General features: G+C 39.0%; 2 protein-coding genes across 2 annotated transcripts; one reads left to right on the top strand and one right to left on the bottom strand.

The window, feature by feature from the left end:
- Positions 1-186: 186 nt before the first annotated feature.
- LOC119554360 lies at positions 187-27,241 on the bottom strand. The gene is made up of 8 exons (XM_037865226.1): positions 26,956-27,241; positions 10,736-11,030; positions 8,643-8,730; positions 8,014-8,099; positions 5,866-5,973; positions 3,061-3,120; positions 1,639-1,710; positions 187-1,205 (listed from the first exon to the last, which is right to left on the bottom strand). The coding sequence occupies exons 2-8, from the start codon at positions 10,841-10,843 to the stop codon at positions 624-626; spliced, it is 1,104 nt and encodes a 367-aa protein (XP_037721154.1). The 5' UTR covers positions 10,844-11,030; positions 26,956-27,241; the 3' UTR covers positions 187-623.
- LOC119554361 lies at positions 1,999-3,026 on the top strand. The gene is made up of 3 exons (XM_037865227.1): positions 1,999-2,330; positions 2,388-2,564; positions 2,698-3,026. The coding sequence occupies exons 1-3, from the start codon at positions 2,109-2,111 to the stop codon at positions 2,974-2,976; spliced, it is 678 nt and encodes a 225-aa protein (XP_037721155.1). The 5' UTR covers positions 1,999-2,108; the 3' UTR covers positions 2,977-3,026.
- Positions 27,242-27,899: the final 658 nt, after the last annotated feature.

The following is a 27,899-nucleotide window of genomic DNA, read 5'->3' as shown; positions in this document are numbered from 1 at the left end:
AAAATCGTTCGTGTTACTGCAACCCATCATTTCATTAAAAGTATTAATGTTGCTATATGAGTTATTTTTATTCGGCGTTGTTAAAGCATTAGCTAAAGTTTTTATGTGTAATAATATTTTTGTATAAGTTATTTACATTTAAAGCTGAAATCTATCTGGCATTTAAAGGGTACTTATTTTTATTTATATTTTTATTTAACAAATCATGTTATTTGGCCTTGGAAGCAACATTTTAGAGAGGGGCTTCTGGTTTACAGGAATATGGCGATTTGGGCGTATATCTCCACGGCCACCAGGAGGCCCATTATGGACAGATTTACAGCGCAGTAGACGCGTCGCAGTGGACGTCGGCGTTGACGCTGACCACAACATTGACCACGGAGGCGGACGCCCTTCGGCCACCCAGGTTCCAGATGCTGGCCCTCGTCAGGATCGCCGTCGTCGTCGGTCTCACTTCCGCTTCCGGTTCTGTTGTTGCAGTGACTGTCGCTGTCGCAGTCGCAGTCGCAGTCGCTGTGATTATGGCACTTTCCCCGGTCGTTTGTACCACTGGACCTATCACTTCCCTCTGCCCCAATGGCTGCATTTCCATTTCCGGTTCCCGATTTGCATGGCGGCCAATGTCAAACCGACGCCATCGACGAACTGCTGTCATAGGCCACCAAAAGCGAATCGTTCTCATCGCTGCCGCTCCCCGCACTCTTCTCCGACTCGTTGATGACCTCCAGTTGCGTTTGGGGCCGGGCGATTTTGTACTTGTTGTGCCGCTTGTTGATCAGCACGCTGCGGATGTTGTTGTTGGTGCGACGGCTTCCGCTCCTCTGACCCTTGACCTTGACCACAGCGGATCGAGGCTTGGACCGCGATCTGCCTGCCTTGGCCGCCCCCAACATGCTGCAGTCCGCATCGTCCTGCTGCAGGCCCAACTGCTGCTGCTCGGCCAGCTCGTCATCGTCGTAGTAATCGTAGTAGTCGTCGTAGTCATAGCCCACCTCATCCTCCGTGTCCAGGCCATCGCCATAGGCCTCGTCGTCGTCGTCATCGTTATCATCGTCGTACTCAAAATCGAAATCGAAGATGGCGCAGCATCCGCCGGAAGTCGCCTCGATGCTATGGCGACGCCTTGACCGCTTGCTGTACGTGTATGTGTGCGGCTTGTTCGTACTAACACTCTTATACATCGGCGCGAAAATTGCGGTCTTGGCCTGCGGAAATAAGAGGATATCAAATGATTTGGTTCGGGAATTAGTACAGGTGATTAACGTGATTAATACTCATATTAATTAGTAATGTAAGTTCATTACCAAAAGAAAATAAATATCTATAACAGCCAGTGATGGCAAACAAATTCTCTGAGACAAAAATTGGGCCTAAAGGACGTAAGCTCTTAAATAATTATGGCGCAGGGCACTTACACAGAAAATAAAATAGATAATGAAAAGCTTCGGGCTTATTTAAAGGAGTTACATATTGCCCAATACAAATCTCAAGACAAATATATATGGGTATTTGATTCTCTCTCTGATTATCATCACAGTTATTAAAGACATTTAAATTCCTTGTCCTGCATTGGCTAAATAAGTCATAAATCTATTGGCAACCTCGCCTCTATCACTGGGTGTTGATTAATTGACTTACCTCAGGCCCTCGCCAAGTAATTCCTGAACGCACCAGGTTGTAGAAGCGCAGCACTCCCCACATGGCCAGCACCTGTTCCAATAGCAATGCAAAAATTGAGTATCATAAATATCCATTAGATAAAATCCCACCCTGTAGACACACTCGCACACACTCGACCTTTTTCTAGAAATCCATGAGATAACATTTTTATGCTGCGTAAATGGACTAATGGACTTATCTAGTAATTAAATTATTTATTACATGTATTGATTAAGCCTTGTGTGGGCTGTGCGCACAGTCAATTAGCCTCTATTGTTATTGACTGATGCGTAAGCCGTTCGAAAGATGTATAAGTGCCAATTTTGGAGTCATCCCTGCTTTGTTTATATATTCAATTTGTGTCACCTTCAAATATTTCTTAAATTTCGTGTAAGGAACAGTTTGGTTTGTAGTATTTGTATTTACGAACTGCTCTTCAATCGCGTTATATGATGTTCAAATTTATACCATTTAAATATCACCTGTGCGCTCTGGGAAATTCTTATGATGTGATTGCGGACGCCTGCAGGGACAAAACAAAGTTCTTTAGCTTTGTGGACTCTAGACCATGGAGAAGTTTCAGGCGCAACGTGGAGAATTTCCTAGAGTGCGACATAAACACTTACCACATATATTATTGGTTCGTCCTAATATTCAGTATTTATGGAGTGGTGAGTTTTGAAAAAAACACAATCGCAACTTGATCTAATCCATTGAACCTTACACAGATACACAGTCTCTTTCGATTCTCACGGTTACTCTTCACCAAGGAGACGTTTGGGAATTCTATGTGGCACAATAATAGATTCCACGTGTTTCCTCCAAAAATGGTCAGAAAATTCAGCGTTCTATACGCTTTTATACTAACGAATATCTGGGCGACATTGTTGTATGCTGCTTTGTTTGTAAGTGCTTATATTTATATAGGAGTTATTCAAGCCGGCAGAATATTTGCTAAATATTGTAGGCTATTCCTAATGGATCTTTAGAATACCACTTGGGACTTTGGTTCTAACTAATTTTTGTAAATTTCCCTAGGTGTCACCACGTCACATGGCACCATGGCTGTGGATCCAAATGGTGGTATTCGCTTGGCATCTGGTAGCGTCGTTTATGAAATCCCTGCTGGGGAGTATGAAAGGTAACCGAACTCGGACCACAATCTATTTGACCGTGTATGTGGTGAGCATATGGCTTGTCTATCAGTCCAAGAGGGCGTTTACCATAGCCCTAAAGCAGGATACTCCAGATAAGCTGATGCTCTGTTCGCGATTCATACACCCTTTACTAAACTATTTTAATGGCATACCAATGTGATTCCTGAAGGTGTTAATTTTGTTGAATTATACTATCTATCCACTCCCATAGCTTTGGTATTTCAATAATATTTATCCAACTTACGTTTATCAGGGCTCGAGCAATAAAGAAAGCCACCTCGGCCTTGCACATGGCATCAAATTGCTGAAAGTAAAAGGTTTATTTAAATTAATTATGAATTGTTTCTAATTTTTTCACGAGTAGTTGGCCCGCAAAAGCCAAACAAACAACTAAAAATATAGTTGCGAAAATTGTTGGCTGCCTTCTGCTTTGGAAAGCAATTTGCAAGGGCGAAGGAAAAGTTTCTAGCGTCAAAATGGAAAGTTTGACTTAGAACAGAAGCGAATTAAATTAATTCAAGCGGTTTAGCTGGCGCCATAAATTAAATACCAAATTTCAGAGGATGCCTTGAGTGGCAAACCACTTTAAGGTACTTTTAATTGTTTGAAAATATACGAGTTTTAAGGGTGAGCTTAAAATAATTTCTGAAATATGTGTCTAGAGCATATTGCATGATCGCAAACGAAAAACATTAAAGTCGTGGGCAAATGATTGGGAAATTCCACAAAAAACCTTAAACAACAAATTAGTAAAAACCCAAGCCATAACGCTAGACTTTGCTATGCCAAAACAGAGAAAAATGAATTTTTACCTTCTGGATTGCAATAAATTATGCATGAGGTGACAATTTTCCGGGAGAAAAAACTTTCCGTGTCCCCCGGCTAGGCGGAAAAACAAACGAAACGAGAACCGTAGGAAAGCAGAACACGTTCGTAATAGAAAAAGCCGAACAGCAAAAACAAATGCCGTGCGACACAGACAAATGTAAAATACTAAAGGAAAATGGTGCAGAAAAATGCCCAACTCATTGCATATGTGCAGACGGAATAGATCCTCGTGGCTGTATAGACCTAGATACGTTTGTATCTGCGTTTGGGTGCGGCTGGTCTTTGAGTTTTACGACCCCTCCCCCGGCTTTCCCGACACGCCCCCTTTCCACCGCCCTTTGTGGCGCTTTGACTTTGTCGCTTGTTTTAAGTGCGAGTGTGTAGTGGGCCCTTGTTCGTCTGTTTGACTCTGAATTTTTATGCGAGGGGGTTTGTTTGTATCCCATGTTTTTATATTTTTTTAGAGGGGTTGTGTGCGCTTCATTTGTTTCAGAAAGGCAGTTTGGCAGTACTACGTTAAAAATGAGTTAGTCAGTGGAGAAAAATAAGGGACGAAAATGGGTGAACTTAAATTTATATTTTGAAATTTTTTTAAAAGATATGATCTAAGTAGGCACAGAAAGTAATCGTAAAAAACTGATTTAATATGTCCTTTATTATTTGAATTAATACATTTCATAGTTTTCGCACGATGCACAAACTTAGAGATGGGGTAAGAGTAAGATAGTCAACAAGATAACGACATGGCCACAATAAATCCACAGGGTGACCTGGTCCAAAAAAAAGGGCTGTCATTCTTTTAAACATAACACTATTAAATCCGAAAAAAGAAAAAGAATGGACAAGTTATTAGAAAAGTCTGCCAACTTAAATACATAAATTAAATAACAAATTATCAATTTCTAATTATATAAATATTAATATTAATATTAGAACAGAGAGCTGAGCACATGACTATACCCATTATACTTATTGACCATAAATGTACACCAATGGGTTTATACCCTTGCAGAGGGTATAATGATTTCAGTCAGAAGTTTCAACGTAGTGAAGGAGACGTTTCCGACCCCATAAAGTATATACATTCTTAATCAGCATCACTAGACGAGTCGATCTAGCCATGTCCGTCTATTCGTCTGTCCGTCCGTTTCTACGCAAACTAGTTCCTCAGTTTTAAAGCTATCGGGCTGAAACTTTCCCAAAAGTCTTATATCTTTTGCAGGTAGTATATAAGTCGGAACCAGCCGGATTTAATAGCTCCCATAGGAATATTCGGAACAAAAAATTTTAATAAATGATATCTTTGATGTTTTTTAACATATAACCTCCTACGCTTGGAAATAACATTTTTTAATTAGTTCTGAATTTCGATATAGCTATATCATATAGCTGCCATAGGAACGATCGGAAAATTGGTGGGAAAATAATATGAATCAAATTATAGCTTCGGTGTTTTTTGACTTATTATCTTATACTATTGGAAATATCTTTTTTTGTATTTTTCAGAATTTGGAATTAAATGTAATAATTATAACTGCAAGGGTATACAAACTACGGCTTGCCGAAGTTAACTTCCATTCTTGGTACTTAAAAATATTGTATTTTTTATTATTCACAGATTAAGAGGCATCCCCAAAGTAACTCAAACTTTTAATAAACCATTTGCGGTCCCTATTGCCCTAGATCGAACATCTGTGACTTCTTGTCTATCCATCTCCGCCCGAGTCCTTTTCCGTTTCCGGTTTCCCTTTGCCCCTTTTCAATTCAGGGCCTGTTGCACATGGGAGTGTGCCTACATTCGCCTGCCAACTTCATTCAACGTTCTTGCCGGCAATGCATTCAACTGTCGCCAACTTCCGACCATAAGCCACAGCCAGTAGGTCTTCGCTTTTGTTTGGTTTTAGCATTTTAGCATAAAGGAAGCCACCAACTTTTTACATATGTAACGGATTCGGTTTGATTTGTTGTCGCTGAAGGCCTTGTGTAATTTATTTGTTTGCCTTGCCGTTGATGCCCATTGATTTATGCCAGGCGCCGAGCGGCGGCGCAATTGATAGTCTGCTTATGCAACGAGGAGCAGGACCCCCGATGGGGCTGAGTCCTTTGTGCGAGATGTTTTTCATTAGACAAATGGTTCCCACAGCAGGTTGAAATGAAAACATCCTCAATATGCATGGAAAAACATCTCGGCCCGCCCCCGGGAATTCGACGGAACACTCACCTTATTTACATGATCGCGCAGAACATTGGAGTAGACCATGGCGACAGCTTCCAGGGCCATAAATGTTATATAGCCAATTATCCAGGGTACAATTAGTCCGGGGTTCTCCTATGGAAACGCGAAAAACAAGAACCATCAATATATTGCCATTAGGAAATAAAGTGGGTGAAGAGGGGCCACAAAAACCAGTACCTGGATAGAACTGGAGCTATTGATTTCATGGCTATACTATAAAATATGGCTCGGATGTGGGTGTTAAAAAGCGTGAGTGCGGTGTAATTTATCTCGCCACGGCGGTAAAACCCCTGATTGGATTTTTTGGGGCTTTTTCATGTGCTACAAATTTTTGCTGAGCACGTTGGGAATTCTGATGTGCAGCTGACAGTTTTTGGCCACAACGTTTTGCATCGCAATTTTGTGGGCCATAGAAAATGTATTTTGTCAGCGGATTACATTTTAATATTGACTGCAAAGCTTGCCTAATTTATGAAAATCTATGTAGTCCCATAACGAACATTTTATTTACGTGGTGGAGTGAATTTATTCAATGACTATTGACTATTATTCAAGGATATTGTAAACTTTAATATTTCAATGATTTGGTTTGAGAAGGGGTTCTTTAATTGGGTTTCCTGATGTATAAAATTGTTTGAATGCAAGTTCAGCTAAAGCATTTAAAATAATATTATTTTTTACTCCTACTTTAAGAATATTAAACAGCAATTTTCATTTAAATTTGGCCTGGTTTGGTTGTCTTTTTATGAAAAAATAGTTTAAAAGATATGAAACCAAAGTACCAGTACTGGTAAATTTTAATTGACCTAATGTACTTAAGTGTATTATTATCTATCTTATCTTCTTGTCAGTTAATCTACACAGCAATTCCACATTAATAAAAGGACTTTAGAAATATCAGATAACTGTCAAATAATGGCATTCTAAGTCTTTTGTTTAATTTCGCATTTCATTACACAATTTGTATGTCTATTATTTGAGAGGGAGCTCAGATGCAGGCTTTAATGTGTGTGATTTGAACCCACCCCATTAGAGCTTGTAAGGAAAACAATGAAATGTTTATCTATTATATAAGCCATCAACCTCAATTTCGGCCGCAACTTTTGCTTGTTTCCCCTCGCATTTGTTGTCCAAATACTCGTTTAGCCTAATTAAGAACCAATGCTTTATGCATTATTTAATGGCCATCAGCTGCGGGCTCTCAGCTCGAGTGACTAAGAACGGGCGCCTATTAGCGAAGTGCAATTAATTTGACCATTAAGCGGACTTGGTAACATTTTCATTTCCATTCGGCAGGGGTTGGCATTCGTTTTGGCTGGAAATCGCGCTTCTTTTTTGGCTGTCAGAGGGAAAATTAAAAAATTCCGCAAAATGTAGCTGGCAATTGCTCAGCAACAAAACCCGAGCTGAATTCGGGCTATGCAATCCCTATCCCCGTCAAGGGTCCTGGCAGCTCGGTTCCAGTTGAGTCAGCCCTGCGCCAATTGTGTGACAAATTGTCCACATTTCCATGCCGCTGTCAATAGCATTGCTGGGTTTTTCTGGGGCGGTCGTGTTCCTACCAGGAATTCTACAGATGCCCGCACATGCACAGGAGTTTAAATATTCGGTTCTCTATATTAAAGTAATTTATACCTCTTTAAAATATAAAAAAACACAAATTCCAACTTTAAAGATCTTAATTAACTAACTTCATTCTACGGCTAACTTTGTAGTCAGATTCCAAGGACATATAACTAGGAAAGGGGCTTACTTACTAAAATAATATAATTTATTTAAAACATTTATTATTGGATGGTGTTTATTAATCGACAAAAAACACAATCTTTATCAAGATGTCCGCAATTTTTGTAGTGTACATTTGGGCGCCCCACGTGCAACATTTCGCACTCCAAAAAATCATATTAGAATTCTGAGGAGGCAACCAGGCGGTATGAGCGCTTTGCGTAATTTACATTTGAATGTGCTTTGTTTGCTCTGTTTGGTAAACATTTCCCGGCGCTCAGGCCAGGCACAATGCGCATAATTTGCGGATATTTGACTTTGAGTCGTTCGATTTGTGGGCGGGGTGGGCCAACAATGCGCTTAGTATTGTAAAATGCTTAAAGCCTTTAATCAAACAAGAGAACTCACCCGACATATTCCAAATATTAACACAATGCTCAGCAATATCATTGACATTTGTGTGCCGATAATGGCGAAGTATGCTATTTGAACACCTGCAATAAATAAATATAAGCTAAGATTAAGATGTAGTTTAATAAAGAGAAACTGATTCAAATGATAGTTTGCAAAGATTTACAAGAGCCAAAACAAGATTTGTTAACTTATCGGGTAAATGCTTTTATAAATTTGTTTAAAGGTTGTTAAATGATTTATTAAAATTGAAACATATTTATCAAATAGCCATTAGCAATTTAACGCTTTGCGAACACAAGAATGAAGTATCACCACTTTAAGTTTGATCCCATTAATCAAAAATTAAGCGTTCAGCTCTGACGCACTCATATTTCATATAGGAGAACACGTATATTATATTGCACTCATATTGCATTCATATATAGTATACCACCAAATTGTATTCCTTGGTGGGTGAGGTGCCTCCGTTCTCATCTACATTTAATTTATTTATTAAAGTGGCTTTATTTATTATGTGGCTGCTCGTTGTTTCAGTTTTCGGGTTTATAGCCGCTTTGGGTTTTGGCTCGAGCCAGCTTCTGTGTGCTTAATTACCAGGCAGACTTGCCGAACTCTGAACTTACCGTAGTAGACATCCTGCAGATCGGCCGACTTGTGCATGTTGACATTAATGCGCCACGAGTATATCAGTACGATTAAGAGCGATATATTCTAAAAGACAAAATAAGGAATGAGTCACCGGAGAAATGGGAAATGTGTGTGGCGAACATGGCACGCATATGCAGTGAGCACCCGCATATAAAATGGTTCATGGGTCATCAAAGTCTGCCCTCAAGTTTCTCCTCACCAAATTTTCCCCTTTTTAACCCAACTCTTATCGCTGTTTTTGCTCAACACGTTTTTACTTTTAAACGGGTCTGAACCCAATTTGATTTTAGGGTCTGAGGTGTTGGCTCGGGTTTTCTGCTAATTAATCCGTGAAAATGTTTCCGTGTCGGTTGTCTCTCGACAGTAAGGTAATAATTTCCTGAAATTTGATTCCCATTTAATGGGGCATTTTACAACTCAACTTTTTTAAATTTAGGGAAAGACATAAAAGGATGCAGATTAACATGAAACCTCTACAGTTTGGAATTTTTAAATGTTTTAGATAAATAAGTTAGGAAGACAAGATATTTATACGATTGCTAATAGAATAATGTATAGTACTTTCTAAACGTCATGAAAAATATAAGACGAAATGAATATCTACTTTAACCTAAATTTTGAAGTTAAGTAAATTATAGAAAATATATATTATTTTATTTTCCAGTAACTTTGACTTAGTGAATCTACAAGAGTACTTTAATGGTGGTAATCCAATTTGCAGAACCGATAATCCCTGGGGCAAGGCAGGTTTAGTATATAAGCAACGACTATGATAAACAAATGCGAAATGGCGTGCTCTTAGGATACATCCATTATGTGTCGTGACTGCACTCCCCGTAGTAACTCTCCCCCCGCAGGAAACCCCCTCCAAACCCTTAACCCCGACTTATGCTAAACACGTAACGCTTACTTGGCCAGGAAGTGGGGCTCGGGGGGAAATCTCTCTTGTTACGTCCGAGGTTGTGCTCGTAACTGCCATAAAATGCAGCACTAATTGCAGAAGCCAAACACTTAAGTTCTCTCCTTAAACAAAAACTAATTTACTCGCCACGAGTTGGTAACTGGCATTGCAAGGGGTATAATATGTCTATTGTTTGCCGCCAAGTTGCATTGCATTATATTTCTTGTAATTGTCTCCGGCGCTCCATTGTCCTTACAAGAAGTGTACAAAATAATGTGGAAAGCCCCAAGCACGATTTGCCCATTAACATAAATTAAAAGCCGTAACGAGCATCATGTAATTGTAATTTATACATGCCAGAAGTCGAAAGATGAGAGGAAAGAGTGCTAGTTGCTCCCATTTTGTCTATCCATTTGGTAAGTTCCCTGGGGCAATGATATTTTTTATTTTCCAGCCAGAGGATTGGAGGCTTGGAAGTCGGGAAGATTATCGGTATACCATATGTAAATTAAATTACCTGCGTTTCAAACAGAGCTAAGAACTGCGAAAAATGTTGCTATTGTAGTTTATGTATAATGTAACTTACTTTTTAAATCTTGTAAGTTATATCAAAGGATGTATCTCTAAAAGAAAAATATTTTTGATTCGAAATTAATTTTGATTACAATAACATTAACCAAAATTTAAATTTCAAATAAATAAAAGTAAATAATTTTGTTAGGCATCTAGGACCTATCTTTCAAACGGGACTGTGAAAGAAATCCAAATGGATACATTTTATGATTCATTGCTTGGTTGAAACTGAATTTTTATACTGAATGCCATGTCTTTAAATATTACTTCTAGAACCCTACGGCATTTTCTCAGCAACGCAAACCTACCAAACACCCCTCGCTGCCAGCCCTTCATAATAATAATGACGTTGAGGTATGCCACGGCACATTCAGAACGGTTGCAAAAAACTCTCGTCGCGGGCACTTGTCTATTAATTATGCCACAATTAACAGGCGAATATAATACCAGCTGCAACTACTGATTTCGTGCCCCTGTTTGTATTCGCGGCTTTTTCTTTTCATACCTGCCATTTGCAACTAACGAGAACCAAATTACATACTTGTCACATTGCGTATACGCCCCCTGCGGCAGCCCATCCCCGCGAACACTTACTATTGTGTAAATTGCACTTGTTATGGCCAAATTTTTGGCATGCAACATGCGACAGCAACGTGTGCCGCCGGTTAGCGGTCCATATGGATACAAAATGACGGACTTCATTTTCAGCTGCCTATTTGTATTATTTTTGGCTTTTCCCGGGCTGTTTTTCCACTCAGCGACGGCAGGACAACTTTTTGAGTTTCGCTTTCATTACGCGGACATCGCGGGATCAGGTCGCCGATGAGGCTGGTTCCCTCGGGCTGGTTATTATCCTCGTTCCGGGGACTTCCATTAAAAAATAGTGCGCCTGAAAAAATACGAGATAAATGGAAGGCTTTAAAAGTCATTCGCATAAATTGAGTGTTTGAGTGCTGTTTTGGTATGCGGCGCAGCTATTTGCTCGCTTTTACCCAAAAACCAATCAATAGTTAAACATTTTCCATACGCCATTCAATATTGAGCATTTATTTTATTTGTGCATTTTATTGCGACAATTTGTTCGACTTGAATGTGTGTGGCAGTGTAAATATCTCATGATTGCACACAACGGACTTTGTGCTCGGTTCTGGCCAAAAAAATGTTGCATGCAAAAAGCGTACTTTTGTGCAAGATCTGGCCAAAGACCAACTGAGCTGAAAAACAATTTGTGGAAAACCATGAAGCTAAAAAATTTGTGAGCTTAAAATTACATGCTCAAATACTAATTACAAATAAATATGATCAATTTGTGGCATCAGTTTCAATAAATTTATTAGGAAAAATAAAAATATATCATTGTATTTTTACACCTTTAAATAACGTCGAAATCAAAGTTTAAGTTCAAGGAATTGAGCACCACAAGCTGAAGGTCTTTAAGCCTTTTGTTGGCGGTCTCCCCTCAATTTATCCATCTGCTTCCAGGCCAGATAACATAACCACTTTAAAGCAATCTTCTCCATCATCTGACTATCGATTTTCATGCATTTTCCCCTCTCAGTTCCAGTACAATAGCACTTAAGTTGCTCTATCTGGCAAAGTTTTTCAACATTTCCAGCAAATGCTTTTCGTGTTCGCCAGACTCGCGAGTGATTCGCCCTCACTTGTCCAATCAACTGACAGCCAAAACATGGGAAACTCAAGCGTTTCGGTGAGCGTTTGGGTAATTAATGATGGGAAAAGGAAATACGCGCCACGGAATTGTCAGTTTTTGACAGATATCACTTGATGGGCTGTGCGAAAACTTACTTAATCACCGCCAAACAAATCTCTAAGATGTTTTCAATTAGTTACTGCTTAACTAATTACAGATCAGCAGAGGGAAAAGAAGAGAACATGATTGATAGTGCGGCGCGAAGTGTACAAAATCCAACCCATTTTAATTGACCTCAAAAAAGAAGAGAGCATTTCACTTTCGCCCGCATTTCACTGCGTGTAAACACACTCATATTCGCACATTCCGAGGGGCATTGGGGGCAAGGACTCGCAAGGACACAGCGCCATAGAACATGTAACGCTCTGCTGAGCATATTGAATGGATAACACACTCGTGTACCAACTAGAACTCATCCCATGGAAACGGAATTCGCATTGTAAAATGTTTACGGTGTAGTAAAATATCAGTAACAAATGTGAAACCAGTGGCACACAAGCATAGGCACACATAAAAGTCAAAAAAGCTAAGAAAATAGGCCAGCAAAAGAATTGCTGGCCAAATAACAATACCAGAACAATGCAACAAGAAAACGGGCTCTTTGAACGCCCTTCAAGGCATTGTAAATGATTGTTTATTTGTTAAAATGGTGAGGAATGCAAAATCCCAACAGGAAAAAATTTTGGATTGCTATTAATAATATTGTTGTTTTGATTTTTTCTGGAATATATAGAATCAGAACGAATTCGAACAAAACTGCTTATGGGTGGAATTGCAAATACTTTATTAATTGCTCTCTGTCAAACGTGGATTGTGTAGGTTTTGCTAATTATAACATTACCAATTAATGAACAATAAAAGATTTTGAAAAAGTTGAGTCTGTATTAGAAAAAAGAAATCAACTTTTAATTGGAGCTAAAATACTGTCAATGCACTATATTTGTAATAGTACACCCTCTGAAGCTTACCCCCCATATATATTCATTTTATAACTTAACAGTTGTTAAATTATATTTAATCTAAAACCAAAAAGAAATCAACTTATAATTGGTGCTAAAATACTGTTAATGCATTATATTTTTAATGGTACACCCTCTTAAGTTTATCCCGCCATATATATCCATTTTATAATATAACACTACTTAAATTAAATGTAATCTAAAAACAAAAATAAATAAACTTTTAATTGGTGCTAAAATACTGTCAAGGCTATATGTTTGTCATGGTACACCCTCTTAAGTTTATCCCGCCATATATATCCATTTTATAATATAACACTAGTCAAATTAAATGTAATCTAAAAACAAAAAGAAATAAACTTTTAATTGGTGCTAAAATACTGTCAAGGCTATGTGTTTGTCATGGTACACCCTCTTAAGTTTATCCCGCCATATATATCCATTTTATAATATAACACGTCAAATTAAATGTAATCTAAAAACAAAAAGATATAAACTTTAAATTGGTGCTAAAATACTGTCAAGGCTATATATTTGTCATGGTACACCCTCTATAGTTTATCCCGCCATCCAATTATGATCCTTTTAAGGCCATTTTGTTATGGAACCGAGTTTAAAAGCTTTTTGCATTTTGCATTTGAAAGGCATTGGCTCGGAGTCAAGTGGGCCCGCATATTGCAAACATCAAGTACTTTTCATATCGGCGCCCCAGGCAGAACCCCCGGCACCCCTTCCCGCAAGAGCGACACAATGAAAATCAATAAAAAATATCGCATTACTTTGGGCTTTGTTTCGGTGTGGTTTTTTTTTTTGCTCTGTTTGCCCTATTGTTTGTGTCGATATCGGCGTTTGATTGATTTCGGGACACGCGCAACGTCCTTCTAGGCACGAAAAATGTTGCATAACTACACGTAACCACCGGGGAAAAAATAAAATTTCGAATTGCAGTGGGTGACACCAGCTGTGACAGATTTGAAGGTTTTTGCGGTGGGGAAGAGGGCTCTACAAAAACGCTAGTCAACAAATTCGATTCAATAAGCGCTTCACATCATATTTACCTTTTTGCCCCATTGAAAGAGGGAGAAATACCCGATATTTTTGAGGGATTGGATTGAAAGGGGGCTGGGACATAAGCCTCTCAGGGGACCCTATATGCATGGAAATGACTCTGCCGGTTGTTGGCTTCTCTCTAAGCGCATTACCATCTCCATCTGTGTGGGCAAATCGATGGGTTCCATTGGGGTTTGGACTTGGTTTTGGGGCTGGCAAAGATATATGGCAATCGGTCCATATGCTGTTCATAAAATGCCAATAAATTGGGAATAATTGAGAGATGATGTGACGTCAAATTGGTTTTCTTTTTGCGATTTTATTGTGTTTAATGTGTTTTCGATTCATTGGTCAACGTAACACGATTGACTGATATTTGACAGGAAGTCTCCAAGCCCATTTTTCGATTAGGGTATCTCATTTAAACGATAAACATAGCTCTGATTAATATGCACAAAAGGTACATAATGATTTATTACACACTATTTTGTATTTGCTTTCTTTTCATATTTATCTATGGATTTTTGTGGAAATAAGTAAACATAATTTTTTTTATACATAAATAAATAAAAATGTAAATTGGTAAATACCAATGTATGAACATGAGGAGATTATATACATAAAAGTTGAGTATTGCATACCACAAAAAGCCTGGGGAATTTTTCTGTAGCCATTTTATCCTAAAGCCTCCTCAAATTTTATTTACCGCCTGCCACATATACAAACTCTTTTCGAAATGAACCTAGAACGTTGGACTCCGTTCCATTTGAGATCTTGGCTTAAATCTGTGGTCATATGTTTCAGTGCGTCATATTCGGGAGTAAGGGCCTATCCGCCCACCGACGTGGGATGTCACAGTTAATTGCGCATTTGGCCGGGTTATGTTCAGATAATCGTCACATAAAGACATTTCATTGTTGTTTGGGGTTTGGAAACAGCGGCAAATACGTGTGTAACATAACCGGAGGGGCAGCTTCTAATAGGACCCCTTCCACCTCCGGAGAGTCCCCACTGCCCGGGGATAATATTTGCTTAACAAACATTAAAGTTGTTTTGGCCCTTTGTTTCATTTCTGTTTATTCGGCTAATTTATGCTACGTCTTATTGCTTACTTTGCCGTCACGCCATAATGTTACGACTTGGCCGCAGCTTAGCTTTCTTGGCCCGAACTTTGTTGGTTTCGTTTCTTGGGTTTGTACAGCCGGGCGTACCATTGCCTAAATGTTATTTCCAAGGGCCTCTTTGTATTCCCGGGCGTTTGGCCAGCGTCGAGCACTCATTATGATTCATTGTTGCCTGCAGGAGTCAAAAGGTAGAACGACTCAAAAGATTTATTAGCACCAGGCTCCATAATGAAGTTCTTTAGTTGAGTTAATGTTTCAGCATTTAGACATGCTGGCCATGTCAAAGGTTTTCTGTTATCCGGGATAAGAATAGGAAAGGGAGGGAGCGGAGAAACAGATTGGAAATCCTTTGGGTTAGTAATCCTGGCATGCCATGGAATTCCATTGCAAAGGATTTGTATGGCGGAATGGAATTGAAGTCCTTCTAAGCCCTGTTGTGTAGGAACTTTGGGAGCAATATTTATTCAACTAACGACCAATTACTTCCATACACATAGAAAAAGGGTAAGAACGATTGTTCTCAAAATTTGTTACGAATCACTAGGTTTTTGAAATAACAATATTATTTTAGGACTATAAAAGTATGCAGTAAATAGGGATAGTCATCTTACCAAATGAATTCATTGTACTTCTACGTGTAAAACATAGTATTGCATACTTGTAGGCAACTAAAACGAATATTTTTAAAAGTAATTTGTAAACCCCATTGATCTGTGGGCACCGTATATACGAGATTAGATTATGCCATTCTTGCCTATCAATTTTATGTTCTATGGTAGTTGGTGACTTATTTTATTCTGATATATTTCTATCTGTGTACTAAGATCATTCTTTCGTCGGCCTGAAATGAAAGTTGTCATTTATAGAGATGGCTTCACTTTCCTCTTCTGTCCGGCTTTCAATTTTCCATCCATTTTCGTGCCCTGTAATTGAAGTTTTCTGTTTGTTTTTCTTGTGCCAGAGCTATCCGCAAGGAACTGTCATAAGAAACCTTTTCCGCTGCCCTCCGCAAAAGTTGATTATTACTTATAGACTTCCAGACCCTGGACTGTAATCACTGTACACACTGAAAACTGGCTTAGACCCTCTTTTTTCCCCATTTCCCCGCCGTCCTAGATAAAAATTACTATTAAAATGCCAGGGGCGGATGGGAAACAAGGAAGAAAAGCAATGATGGGAGAAGCAAATGTGAGAAAAATCTAATTTACAGCTCAGCCTTAAAATGGCAAACAAAAATCTCAAATACACAACACAAAACCCAAATAGTCAACATCGAGTCCGAAAGCCCAAAGTCCCAGACCCCAAAGCCAAATCCGAAATAGCCGCAGATAGTTGGACAAACATTGGCCAAATGCCAGAGAAAGTATCTGATGGCCTTGATTATTTTCTTCTGATGTTATTGGCTTCATTTTGATAAGAATATATGACATAGTTTTGTTAAAATTGGAGAAAAACTTTAACAAGATCGAGGTGATGGCTAGTATAAAAAGCTCTAGAGCATCGATGGTAACGCAAAAGAGAGATGAGCTCTTAAGGAATTTAAGTTCGGACTAAATAAGGCGACTTAAATTGATTGTAGGGATATATTAAGAGAATTGAACAAATGACCAACAGTCCAGCCACTGGTGTAAGATTTTAAAGTGAATAAGTTCAAAAGTATTCAAACATTTGTTAAGGGTTTTAAAATCTTTGAAATTTTTAGGTGCCCAAAAGTATGCAACAATATTCTTTGAACTCAGAAATGCAATGTATTTACCTAATGAGACGAATATATTTTTTTACTGTATACTTTTAAACATATACATATACTCAAAATATTCTAATGAAAAAATTAAATGGTTTTTAAATTTAAAGAAATCCAATTAACTTCAAAATGACAGCGCAATTAACTTGTGTAACATACGAACATATTTGCAAAAAAAATAAGTCAAAGCTTAAGACCCATTAAAAGTAAAGTCTAAGCTATAACCTATTATACATTATACTTTTCATCAGCTTTAATGCTGATTTATGTCAACCGCAGACAACGGCCTAAGACCCGAAAAAGGGCCAAAAGTTTATCCAACGAAAACCTCGGATCATCAACGGTCATGGAGTTTCCCTGCGGCTGCCAGCCAGTTTGCCTGCCGTCATCTTAGATAAACAGGCATAAATCGCAGAATGCGTGCTCCATAAAGGTCTTTTGATTAAATGAATCCATTTATTAGGCGAGGTAAAGACAATGTCATGACACCTCTCTAGCCCAGTCGTGCAAGAGGTTAATGTTGCCATACGAGGGGCGGTAAAACAATTTCTTTAAAAGGCCCCCCGAACTCCCGAGTCCTGAGTTATGATGGCGAGGGCTGCCAGACAGAAGCCACAGACCCCGCCCGATCCCAGCCCCTATATCCCCCTGAAAAAGGAGCCCCTGCAAGGGCAAGTAAACACAAACAAATTTTTAAATTTGTAAACACGGCGAACGAGTGAAAGTTAACAAAATGAAGCCAACAACGCGCAACGAAACCACTTGGCAATGTCGACAGGCGCCATCGCTGACACGGCTCTCCATCGCCGGTTGCCGCTGCCATTTGCCACTTTGCGATTTGCGTCGCACGCACACTCGATTAGGAGGTGTGGCAAGATGGGCGGAGGGTTCGGAGGTCACAGGTCGCAGGTCGCGGGTCGAGCGGTCGGGGTGGTAACAGGAAATCCGGCAATTTCTGGATTTTTCGCAAACAGCCAAACAAAATAAACAGCATGGCACATGTATCCTATCCCTAAAAGGAATCTCAGATTTTAAGGGAAAACTCAAAAGTACAATTTGCAAGAAAGATGGAGTATGCTCTTGCTGGAAAAATAAATAAATATAATATGCTGTGTTAAGTGAAAAGCTCAGCCCAAGACGCCTAGAAATTTGATAAAACAATTTTATTTTCCACATGTGATCCCAGTTTATTAACAAATTTAGTTAAGTGTGTTCCAACTGAGATGAAATTGGGGTTTTTAAAGGTTTATTTACAAAGCTATCGTTCAAGCGGCATTCTCCCCGTTAAATAAGATATGAATACATACAACATATTATTTATGCGCTATAGGTACTTTTAGAATGCATCTACTTCTTTTGTAATTTAAATTACATGTTTCATAATACACGTTTGTTAAATAGCAAACGAAAACTATAATTTTGTATATTTCTTGAGCGTGTTTTGAAATGGTTTTTGTAAAACACCACACAATAAAAATTTTATAAAATTGTTCGAGCAATAACAATATTGTACAAGATTAAGATACCTAAAGCTCTTTTAAAATTTTTTTATTTAACAAAATTTAATTAAAACCCAAGTTGATTGCTTGGCGGATCAAATTTCCCCAATCTCTCAAAATTGTATGTGGGTAAACGTATCTTCTGTTGACTTTCTTAGAGCTCTTACGATTAGGCCCGCCTTCGGGGCCCGGTTTCTCACCCCGCCCACGTGGGCGTTTAATGGCACACTCGGCGTATGCGTAATATGCCTTGCTCATATGCCACTACGTTCCTGCAGCGGCATTTGCATAATTTTCCGGCGAGCCGAGCACATTGCTATCATTTAGACCAGCCAGCCTGTCTGAGTTAGTAAATTGCGCATACGCCACATAAGCCTCAGATGCGTGGGATTTTTTGTATTCCGTGTGTTTGGATGGCTCAAGAAAAAGGTAAGGATGTAGGAGGGTATTGCTGACAAATTGAGCCAAAGAGGAGTGGGCAAAATCCAGAGTGAAATTGGCAAGAGCAACAGGTAGGGGATAATAATTTGATGGGCTGGCTGGGATCTCAGGATATGGCTTGCTCTCACTTTAATTCGGCCCTTGTTTGTTGAGGATAACTTTGCAGGATTAAACTTATTACATTTTCTTTAAATGAATCTTTTTAAAAAACAACCTCTTAAGACTCGGAGAACCCCTGAGATGATAATCCCCTCCACAAAAAACCCTTTGCAATCCAATTAAATTTCTTCTGTTGCTTGTTTTGGGTGAAAGCCAAAAAAATCACCTGTCTCATCCCCTTGAAATCATATTTAGCCTCAACTTAAGCCACAAATTTATGTACTTGAGGCAACCAGGATAAGAAAAAGAAAAACTAAAAAAACTTTAAGACAACACAAAAAGTTTATCAGAGAGTCCTGGGCCCGGCCTAAGCAGAGCCCAAATAATTTGCCACAAAACTAGAGAATGACAGGACCACCAGCCTCATGAAACTGTCAACTGAGCTCCCATCCCCATCCCCTGCAGCACCAGCCCCCTGCTCCATTCAACTTTTTGGGGCCAAATGCAAAGTTGAGCTCAGTCAGTTGAGCGCTGAGCTCTGTGGAACTTTTCGGTAACCGCAAAATGACTTGGAGCACTTTTTCCCAGAGCCCGCACACAACTGACATATTAAAGTCCACTTAGACTAATTGCAAAAGCATGAAACCAAAAAATGAGACAGGACCTTCATCTCCACCGGCGAAGCTGCATAAATTCGGATTATGCCCTAATTTATGCGTCGAGAACAACTGAGAGCTAAAGGCAATTAAAGTTGCCTGTCGCCAGCTGCTCCCTCTACAGCGCCAAATTTGACTGATTAAGTGCGACGCAGTCGAGTCAAGTGGGTGAGTATTTGATTTCCCCGCTTTACGATCCCGCGTACATATAGATATATATTTTCCCGACACTGCAGCTGCAGGCAATTGTCGTCTACCCGAAACTTTGCTCAGTTTTCTCCTCCAAAGTTCTGTTGGTTTTATGTGGGCCACGTGTTGTTCACTTGGCTGTTTTAGCCTCGTTGCTTTTATTGTTACTTTTCTTGATGTTTTGATACCCCCAATACCCTGCCGTTTTTTGGGACAAAACTCAACCGACTTTGAGCTTTTTTGGTGAAACTTTGATTCTTGAATCTGTTTCGTGAAGAAACTGCGGAATAATTGTTTCTAATTAGAAGATAAGCAAGGATATTTTGAAATGATAGACAATGGTTCGCAGATTGAAAAACTTATGTCAATTTGCTTCGAAATACTTGGTTCATAAAAGTTCTATGTTTCACAATGTTAAACAAAACCATAACTTAAATATAAGAGAGTGCCCCACATACCACTAGAGCTTTAAATCACTTTTAAAAGTCCTTTAAGGTGTCTAAAAGTATGCAGTGAATAAAGATGTTTAGTTTAAAATATAATGTTGCATACTTTTAGACACCTAAGACACGACATTTAAAAGTGATTTAAGAATTCTAACGATTTGATAACATCACATGAAAATTATGACCCAAATAATTTCTACAACTCCTGTATTACACAAAACAAGCTACGTCAGAAAAATACAAGTTATAGGGTCTGTACGCATAAGATATTTTTTATATGCTACCTAAATTACGGGTTCCTTAATTTTAAAACAAAAATATATATCATAAGACAAACAAGTGTATTGCAGCTTTCGGTCCTACAAGTTAGCCCTATTTCCACGCTCTTTTACTTGCTTTTGGCCAGACTGCTGTTTCGGCTGCTGAAGACGTTTCGGTATATATGACGTCTTCTTTTGATGTTGCCGTGAAACAATTGCGGCGTATTTTTTACTTGTTTGCTTCGGGACCGCCGTCTGATTTGATGACCTTGTCGGAGAAATGGGTTTGTTTTATGAACGGGCACGCAGAAATTCTGACGGGGTGAGAAGATGTCTGCCTAGATTTGGTCTGCTTTTGAAATGGAAATGCTCCGCATCTGTTCCCGAAATGTCGGCAACAAAATTGAATTATTTCCGCATACGTAATGAGCGCTACTTTTAGGAGTTTCAGCAAAAACCCATATAATCGACCCATCACAAACTTGTGAGAATAGTTGGTCACGATAATAGTTTGAGTTGCATGGAATGGGCTTGAAAAGGGTTAAGAATAGTTGGCAGAATAGTTAGTAAAAACACTGTATATCTTAAGTTCAATTCAAATTTTAAGATACATAGAAGACATTTGAAAAGAAAACTAGAGATCTGATTTTCATTTGGTATGAATTTGATTAAAGTGATACCACATAAACTGTCCCCTTCGATTTTCGACCTCTCCCTCAATCCGCAGTGATTCTTAATTAATCCCAAAACCCTGAAACTGGCACATCCTTTCACATTTGAGACCCTCTGAATCCTGTCCAGCTGAAGAGCCACTCAATCGTTGACTGAGGCTCGTCTCGGCTTCCAATTGAGTGCGGAGTACCAAAAAAGGAGAATTTGCATATTTTATTAAATTCCCGCACAAATATCCAATCAATAATGTAGTATGCCATTCGCCGTATCCGGATTTCCCTGCCTCCCCTGCTGCCCTTGCCCTTTGAGCACGGACCAGAGGCAAAGCCGTGGCAAATTAAGTATGCATACGTATTCAAATGGCTCACAAGCCGAAATATACACAGAGATATTGAAAGTCGAGGAGGGGAATGGGTATCGTTTGGGACAGGATGGGTGGAGGGGTAGCTTCGGCCGTATGCCCAAGAGGGAGATTTTTGGTTTTTTCCAGATCCGCACCTCTGGACTCCCGAATTCCCACACCCTCGTCCTCAGCTTCTTTGTGGGGAAGGCCAATCATTAAGGACGCCGATTCCTCCTCTCATCACCGTTCGGTCTGTACTACACTTGGAAAAATAGCACTCTACTAATCAATCTACATTTTTCCACTTTATTACAATGTGTGCTTCCTGTAAGACCCTTTTAATAACTTGGTTATCTTTTTATTGTGGGTTTTTCTTTATTGTTTTATCAGTAATGAGATTTTATTCTTCCATTTTATTAAATGGTGTTCTCCCTTTAATGCCCTTTTAATAACTTGGTTATCTTTATACCCGTTACTCGTAGAGTAAAAGGGTATACTAGATTCGTCGGAAAGTATGTAACAGGCAGAAGGAAGCGTTTCCGACCCCATAAAGTATATATATTCTTGGTCAGGATCACTAGCCGAGTCGATCTAGCCATGTCCGTCTGTCCGTCTGTCCGTCTGTCCGTCTGTCCGTCTGTCCGTCTGTCCGTCTGTCCGTCTGTCCGTCTGTCTGTCCGGATGAACGCTGAGATCTTGGAAACTATGAGAGCTAGGCTATTGAGATTTGGCGAGCAGATTCCTGAGCTTCTTACGCAGCGCAAGTTTGTTTCAGTAGAGTGCCACGCCCACTCTAACGCCCACAAACCGCCCAAAACTGTGGCTTCTACAGTTTTGATGCTAGAGTAAAAATTTAAACTGAAATGAATTGTTCTCATCAATACCTATCGATTGACCCAAAAAAAAGTTTGCCACGCCCACTCTAACGCCCACAAACCGCCCACAAACTTCAAAAAATCGTAAATATGAACGCGGATATCTCGGAAAATATCAAAGATAGAGTATTGGGATTTCAGATTTAGATTCCGTAGCCTTGTGCGCAGCGCAAGTTTGTTACGCAAATATGCCACGCCCACTCTAACGCCCACAAACCGCCCAAGCCTGTGGCGCCCACAATTTGTATGCTAGATTAAAAATTTTAACTGAAATGTATTGGTCTCGTCAATGCCTATCGATTGATCCAAAAAAAATTTGCCACGCCTACCCTAACGCCCACAATGCTTAAATCTGTCTTCCGCCGGTAGGCGGCGCATTTAAATCTCGCTTTGCTGCTTGCATATCTCCATTTCCCTTTGGTCCCTTTAGCTGAGTAACGGGTATCTGATAGTCGAGGTACTCGACTATAGCGTTCTTCCTTGTTTTATGTTGGGTTTTTGTTTATTGTTTTATCAGCTATGAGATTTATTTGGGCCAGTTGATATCCCCATCATAGTTAACTTATCTAACGTCAGAATGATCCAAAACATATTGATAAGAAACATATCATGTTATTATATCCCAAAATATCACTAATATTCTCTAGCTTCTGATGAGGTGGCTATTATTATAAATATAAATATGTTGTTTGTTATGTTTTATTAACTTATAAACGATTTGATTGCCAATTTGAAGATATAAATAGGCGGTTATAGTACTAGCTACAGGGCCTTCGGGCATGTTCATTAAAAATTATTGAATAACAAATTGGTATATGCAACTGATTTAAATATTTATTTAAATATTTTCTTGAAGTGTATCCCTTGGCCTTTGTTTCTCTGGTTTGTCGCCACGCAAGAAATTTGGCACACTATCGATGGGGCGGCGTATGATACGCAATTTTTCCGGAGAGGAGTTGGGTGGAAGATGCAAATGAGTACAAACAAAATACCGCAAGCAGAAAAGATTATGCCTGGCATAAAAATAAATTAATGGTCGTGGCGTGTGTGTGACTGTGAGTGAGTGTGTGTGGAGGGCAAGGACAAAGAAATGCCTCGCCTCAGGGGGTGTTGTAATAAGCCAGGACCCCCGACCCCATTGGTCAGCATTTCTTTTTTCTCTTTATAATTTACCATGCGTAATTTCCTCGACTTCTTTCATACGTAAATATTTAATTTCCTTAATTTTGTAGGACTCTGTTCGGAGTTCCCCGCCCGCTCTCCTTTGCCTTGTTGGCTAGCTTTTTATTTCATTATTTATTGTTTTGCATTTCTTCGCCGGGGCTTTAATGTTTATTGCTCTTCGTGCCAGCCAAAGTCCGATTTCAACTGGTCATACGCGGCGTATGCGCAACGTTCTTAGCACTGCGTGAGTTTGGAAAGTAAAGTGTGCAAAGTGCTGTCAAAAGTTAAGACCCGACACTTTCGCTCGTTATTTTGTTGCTCAGTGCTTTATAGTTTTTTTAAGTTCTCAAGTGCTGCGAATATGAAGTGAGAGCTTGAGTGCTGAGATGTGGAAAATCTTACTATTTTAAAGAAAACTGCACTCAAAAAAAAGCCTCGAATCAAGTACAAGCAGTCTTGATCTAAGAACGATTTCATGCTCAACATTTTAAGAACGTGTGTACTGGAAAGGTTTTAAATTGAGCACAATTTGAATTTAAACAACGATGAACTCTAAAAATTGCCATCTTTTTCTCTGAAAGTGCTTGGTATATAAGGCTCATAAAATACACGGTCGTAAGTAAACGTATAAGAACAATGTAATTTATATATATTTAAAATATGTATATTGATTTTAAAAAATGTTAATAAACCGAACTGGTTTTTAGTACAAATATTACTTGATTTAAGATTGCATATTTCACACCATATTGTAGACCTGAAGGTTCTAAAAATTGTTACTTGAAGGCTGCGTTTTATTTCTGAGATTGGAAATTTCCATGCTTGGCAAAGACACTGAAAATGCTCATTTTTTTCTGAGTGTATTTTTCATGCATTCGAGTAACTGTGTTTTATTCCATTTATTCTTCATTACATTACCTTTAAATTGGATAAGAAATGCACATATTGTTCAAGCACACTGACTCATTTCCGATTTCCTGGCAAGGACATTTTGAACCCTTTTCATTGTTTAAGGACTCCGTAAGTCCTCCGAAAAAGATTTGCACTTTAGTGCAAAGAAGTGCAGAGACGAAACTTTTGCGCGCCATTTTTATTAGTGCCCCAAAGAGAGAAAGTAAAGTTGAAAGTGCGCAGAGCATTTTTCTTGATTTCCATTTTTGTGCAGTTTTCCCGCACTTATTTTTTACCCATCCGAAGTGAACTAAACTTAAACGCATTGGCATCCGTTTCTGGTCGAAAGCGGTTTATTGCTAAAGAAAGAACTTAAATAAAGTGGAATTACTTGTTTCAGGAGCAGCAGAAAGGCAGGGGCGAGGACTTCCAAGAGCTGTCGAGTCTATTCGAAATAAGTATTTTGCATATTCATTCTGCGCTACTTTGTCGCCACTTGAAAATTGCGATTGACGGCCAACTCTTGGGCTGATGGAAAAGTTTTCGGGCCAAGAGCCCCATTCCAACCGTCTTCCGTAATAGTTTCCAGTCTTTAGATTTCCTTCAATTAATTCTCTTTTAATAAGAGTTCATTGCGGAACTGGTAATATCTTGGGCATTACATTTCGCCCTGAATAATTCAATAAATATTTTCATTTCCAATTATGGCAAACGGCGTAGCTTTTCTGGGGATTTTCCTGGCTATTAAAGTTTCCCCACCCGAATTAATTGCCGCCAAAACTTGCAGGGAACGAAAATATTATTTTATGTATTTTTTCGGAAGCCATCGTTGATATTAAGAAAAGTTTGCCCGAGAGGCGTGGCGTTCCATGGCTTTTGCCTGGTTCGCTGGGTGTAGGCGTGGGCTGTTCCACTAATGAGCCTATTGTTTGGCAGATAAAACGTGGCTAACTTGGGGCCCAGAGGAACAGGAAATAGCTGTTGTTGGTGCCGAAGTTGTTGGCATTAGCAGAAGGGTTGAGCCTCGGGCTGGAAAACTTTGGGTGGCCAATCGACGCGGGATGATTCAGAAGTTTGTGGAACTTGAATTTGAGATTGGCACATGAAGCATAATATATTTTCCTAACTTAGCGATCTTGTACTGTACATTATTATAACAAATTTTATTTATTTAAATAGCTTTGCATCAATTTAATCTATAAATTTGTTCTGCTTTTTATTAATAATAGCATATAAATAATTAAAATAAAATTATAATTGTTTAGTTGCCCCGAAAATGGGTTTGCCAAATATCAGAAGAACTCTGGTTGCTACTTTTATTTAAAAGTTTTTGGTTTCCCAATATTGGGTTTCTTAAAGCTTATTTACGAACTAAATGAGCCAGTATCATTATAATTTTCAAATTTTATTTCCAACAATTTTCTCCGGTATATTTATCTTCTATATTTCGGCAAAACTCATTTCATTTAGAGAGTACCCACCACCACCACATTTAAAATAGCTCTCTATCCCATGAATTTTTAATTTGAGGTTTACTTTTGCATTTTGTGTGCCCGTCATGAATGCAGTTAATTGTTTTCAGTTTAAATTACTATTAGTTTTTTGCAAACTCTGCCAACAGCTGGCAAAACATTTTGCCCACTCTGATGACTGTCCCCCATTCAGCCCCCTTTCTACTCATCCGGTTTTCCTCCGCCTCTGTTACAGTCTTTGGGGTCCTTGGCGATCTCCTTTAAAACGAAAGCGAAACTGAAATTGTAATTAAATTTTTGCCAATTCGTTTAATTGAGTTTTAAGCCGCAACTTCTGAATGCCCGAAATTGAAAGTCCCTCCCAGCCGCAGCCGCTTTTTTAGCCACTCTTCCTGGCGAACTGCTTAAATATTTTTTGCCTGGGGTTGACTCGCTTGTGGTTTTTATTATATTTTTTGTGCATATTTTGCGACCGCTTCTTGTGACTGCTTGCGCTGTAATTAAGTGCGTCTAATTTGTGTTAAGCGCTGTGCCACTTGAGCATCGCTTTATTTTCCTCCTCCGAATTTATTTTTTAACCCGACGCTGCTCCTGTGAGCTTAACCTAAGCCCAGACGTACCGCCCAGCCAACAGTGGCTGAAAAATTTAAAAGACCGATTTCGGAGTGGGTAAACGGCAGTCTGAACGGGGCTTTAAAGGTTGTCTGGGTACAAACTGCCGGTAAATTGCCACTTCCCCTGGGAATTTCATGTTTTTTGTGAGTCGCAGGCGGACGAAATACAACATTTTTTGAGTGATTTCTGTATGTGATTCCGGTGCGCTTCGCAGAATATTGAAGGAGAATTAAGGGTTGGATTCCATGAAGGTAGTATCAGATTTTAAATGGAGAGGATTTGATTTAATAAATAAATAATGAACGTGATTTTGACATTGATAGCAGTTGCTGGTGTTGTAAATTTAAGACCTATTTAAACTGTCAAATTCAAATGTTTATTGGTAATTTCTTCATTGGAATAATCTTAGTAAATGGCTTACTGTTTCAAACCTTTACTTTGTATAAAGCCATCTGCTTATTTTTATCTCATTGTGCATTCAAACTTTTTCTCGCTCGTTAGCTCAAGCCCTTCGTAATTAGACCTTTTCTTACGCCTTTTTAGATATTTCTTTTATCGCAACAGTCGTCTTTAATTACAGTTCTTAGCTTTTCTTTAGACTCACCTCATTTGATGGGCTTGAATTTAATAATTCACCAATTAAAAAGTTTTCTTGAGTTTTTCACTTTGCACAAGGGAAACACTTTCTGTTTGCTAACAATTTTTCCAGGTTTTACCCACTCACAAATATTTGTTTATCCTATTTGTTTATTCGCACTTTCTACCGGCAATTGGCGGTGAGAATTTCGTCTCTTTTCCGGGATGTTATTTTCTTGAGTTCGGTATTGTTGTTTTTGGTTGGGTTTTAGCCACGATTGCAGCTCTCGGATTTTGCTGCTATCGTTACACGTTCGAAACGGTAACTGCTCGAGTTTTTATCAGTGCGCCCCGTTTATAAGGAAAACCCGAGCGGAGCTTTTCCCGAGGAGCTTTTCTTTTCGCGAGAGCACTGAAATGCCAGCGAAAGAGAACCATTTTGACCAATTTGCGAGGTTTTGACCAAATCACAGGATTCCTTACCCTCTGTTTGCCGTCAATTGTTTTAAGTGCAACATATCGGAGAAAGTCAAACACAAACATTTCACATTCTTGGCAGTTTGTGTTCCATGCTTCCTGGGAAAAGCGGAGGCAAACAGAGTGCAGGAAAAAGTGCATGCAAATCATTTCTAGCTTGTAAATTATGCAGGTGCGAAGAGCAAACAGTGTCTGCCAAAAAACGGAGGAAAAAGCTGGAAAAAGTGCAGTAGCCACGAGCAGTCGAGCAAATAAACTTCGATTTATCTCGACGTGAGTTGTGGTTTTGGCTGTTCCGAATCGTTACTTCCGGTGGTCCAACGTTTGACCAGCAATTCGAATTCTAACCTTAAGACTATATACCATTTTTGATTTTTAAGATCGAAAAAGTATGTATGTGATATTCAAGCCTTTCTAAAATAAATTAACTATTAATATTAATGCATTACCAAATTGCCAATTTATTTATATGAACAACTATTTTAAAAATGCTCT

The sequence above is a fragment of the Drosophila subpulchrella genome, chromosome 3L, assembly GCF_014743375.2.
Source record: "Drosophila subpulchrella strain 33 F10 #4 breed RU33 chromosome 3L, RU_Dsub_v1.1 Primary Assembly, whole genome shotgun sequence".
Taxonomy (NCBI): domain Eukaryota; kingdom Metazoa; phylum Arthropoda; class Insecta; order Diptera; family Drosophilidae; genus Drosophila; species Drosophila subpulchrella.
Note: the sequence above shows the minus strand (reverse complement) of the source record. Positions and strands in the feature narration are given on the sequence as shown.

Excerpts from the sequence above, each read along its gene's own strand:
- LOC119554361 (XM_037865227.1), top strand. The coding sequence starts at position 2,109 with ATGATGTTCAAATTTATACCATTTAAATATCACCTGTGCGCTCTGGGA. Across the intron at positions 2,331-2,387 it reads TATTCAGTATTTATGGAGTG|ATACACAGTCTCTTTCGATT; the intron begins GTGAGTTTTGAA and ends AACCTTACACAG. Across the intron at positions 2,565-2,697 it reads TGTTGTATGCTGCTTTGTTT|GTGTCACCACGTCACATGGC; the intron begins GTAAGTGCTTAT and ends AAATTTCCCTAG.
- LOC119554360 (XM_037865226.1), bottom strand. The coding sequence starts at position 10,843 with ATGAAGTCCGTCATTTTGTATCCATATGGACCGCTAACCGGCGGCACA. Across the intron at positions 8,731-10,735 it reads CAAGTGCAATTTACACAATA|AATATATCGCTCTTAATCGT; the intron begins GTAAGTGTTCGC and ends TTTGTCTTTTAG. Across the intron at positions 8,100-8,642 it reads TCTGCAGGATGTCTACTACG|GTGTTCAAATAGCATACTTC; the intron begins GTAAGTTCAGAG and ends TATTTATTGCAG.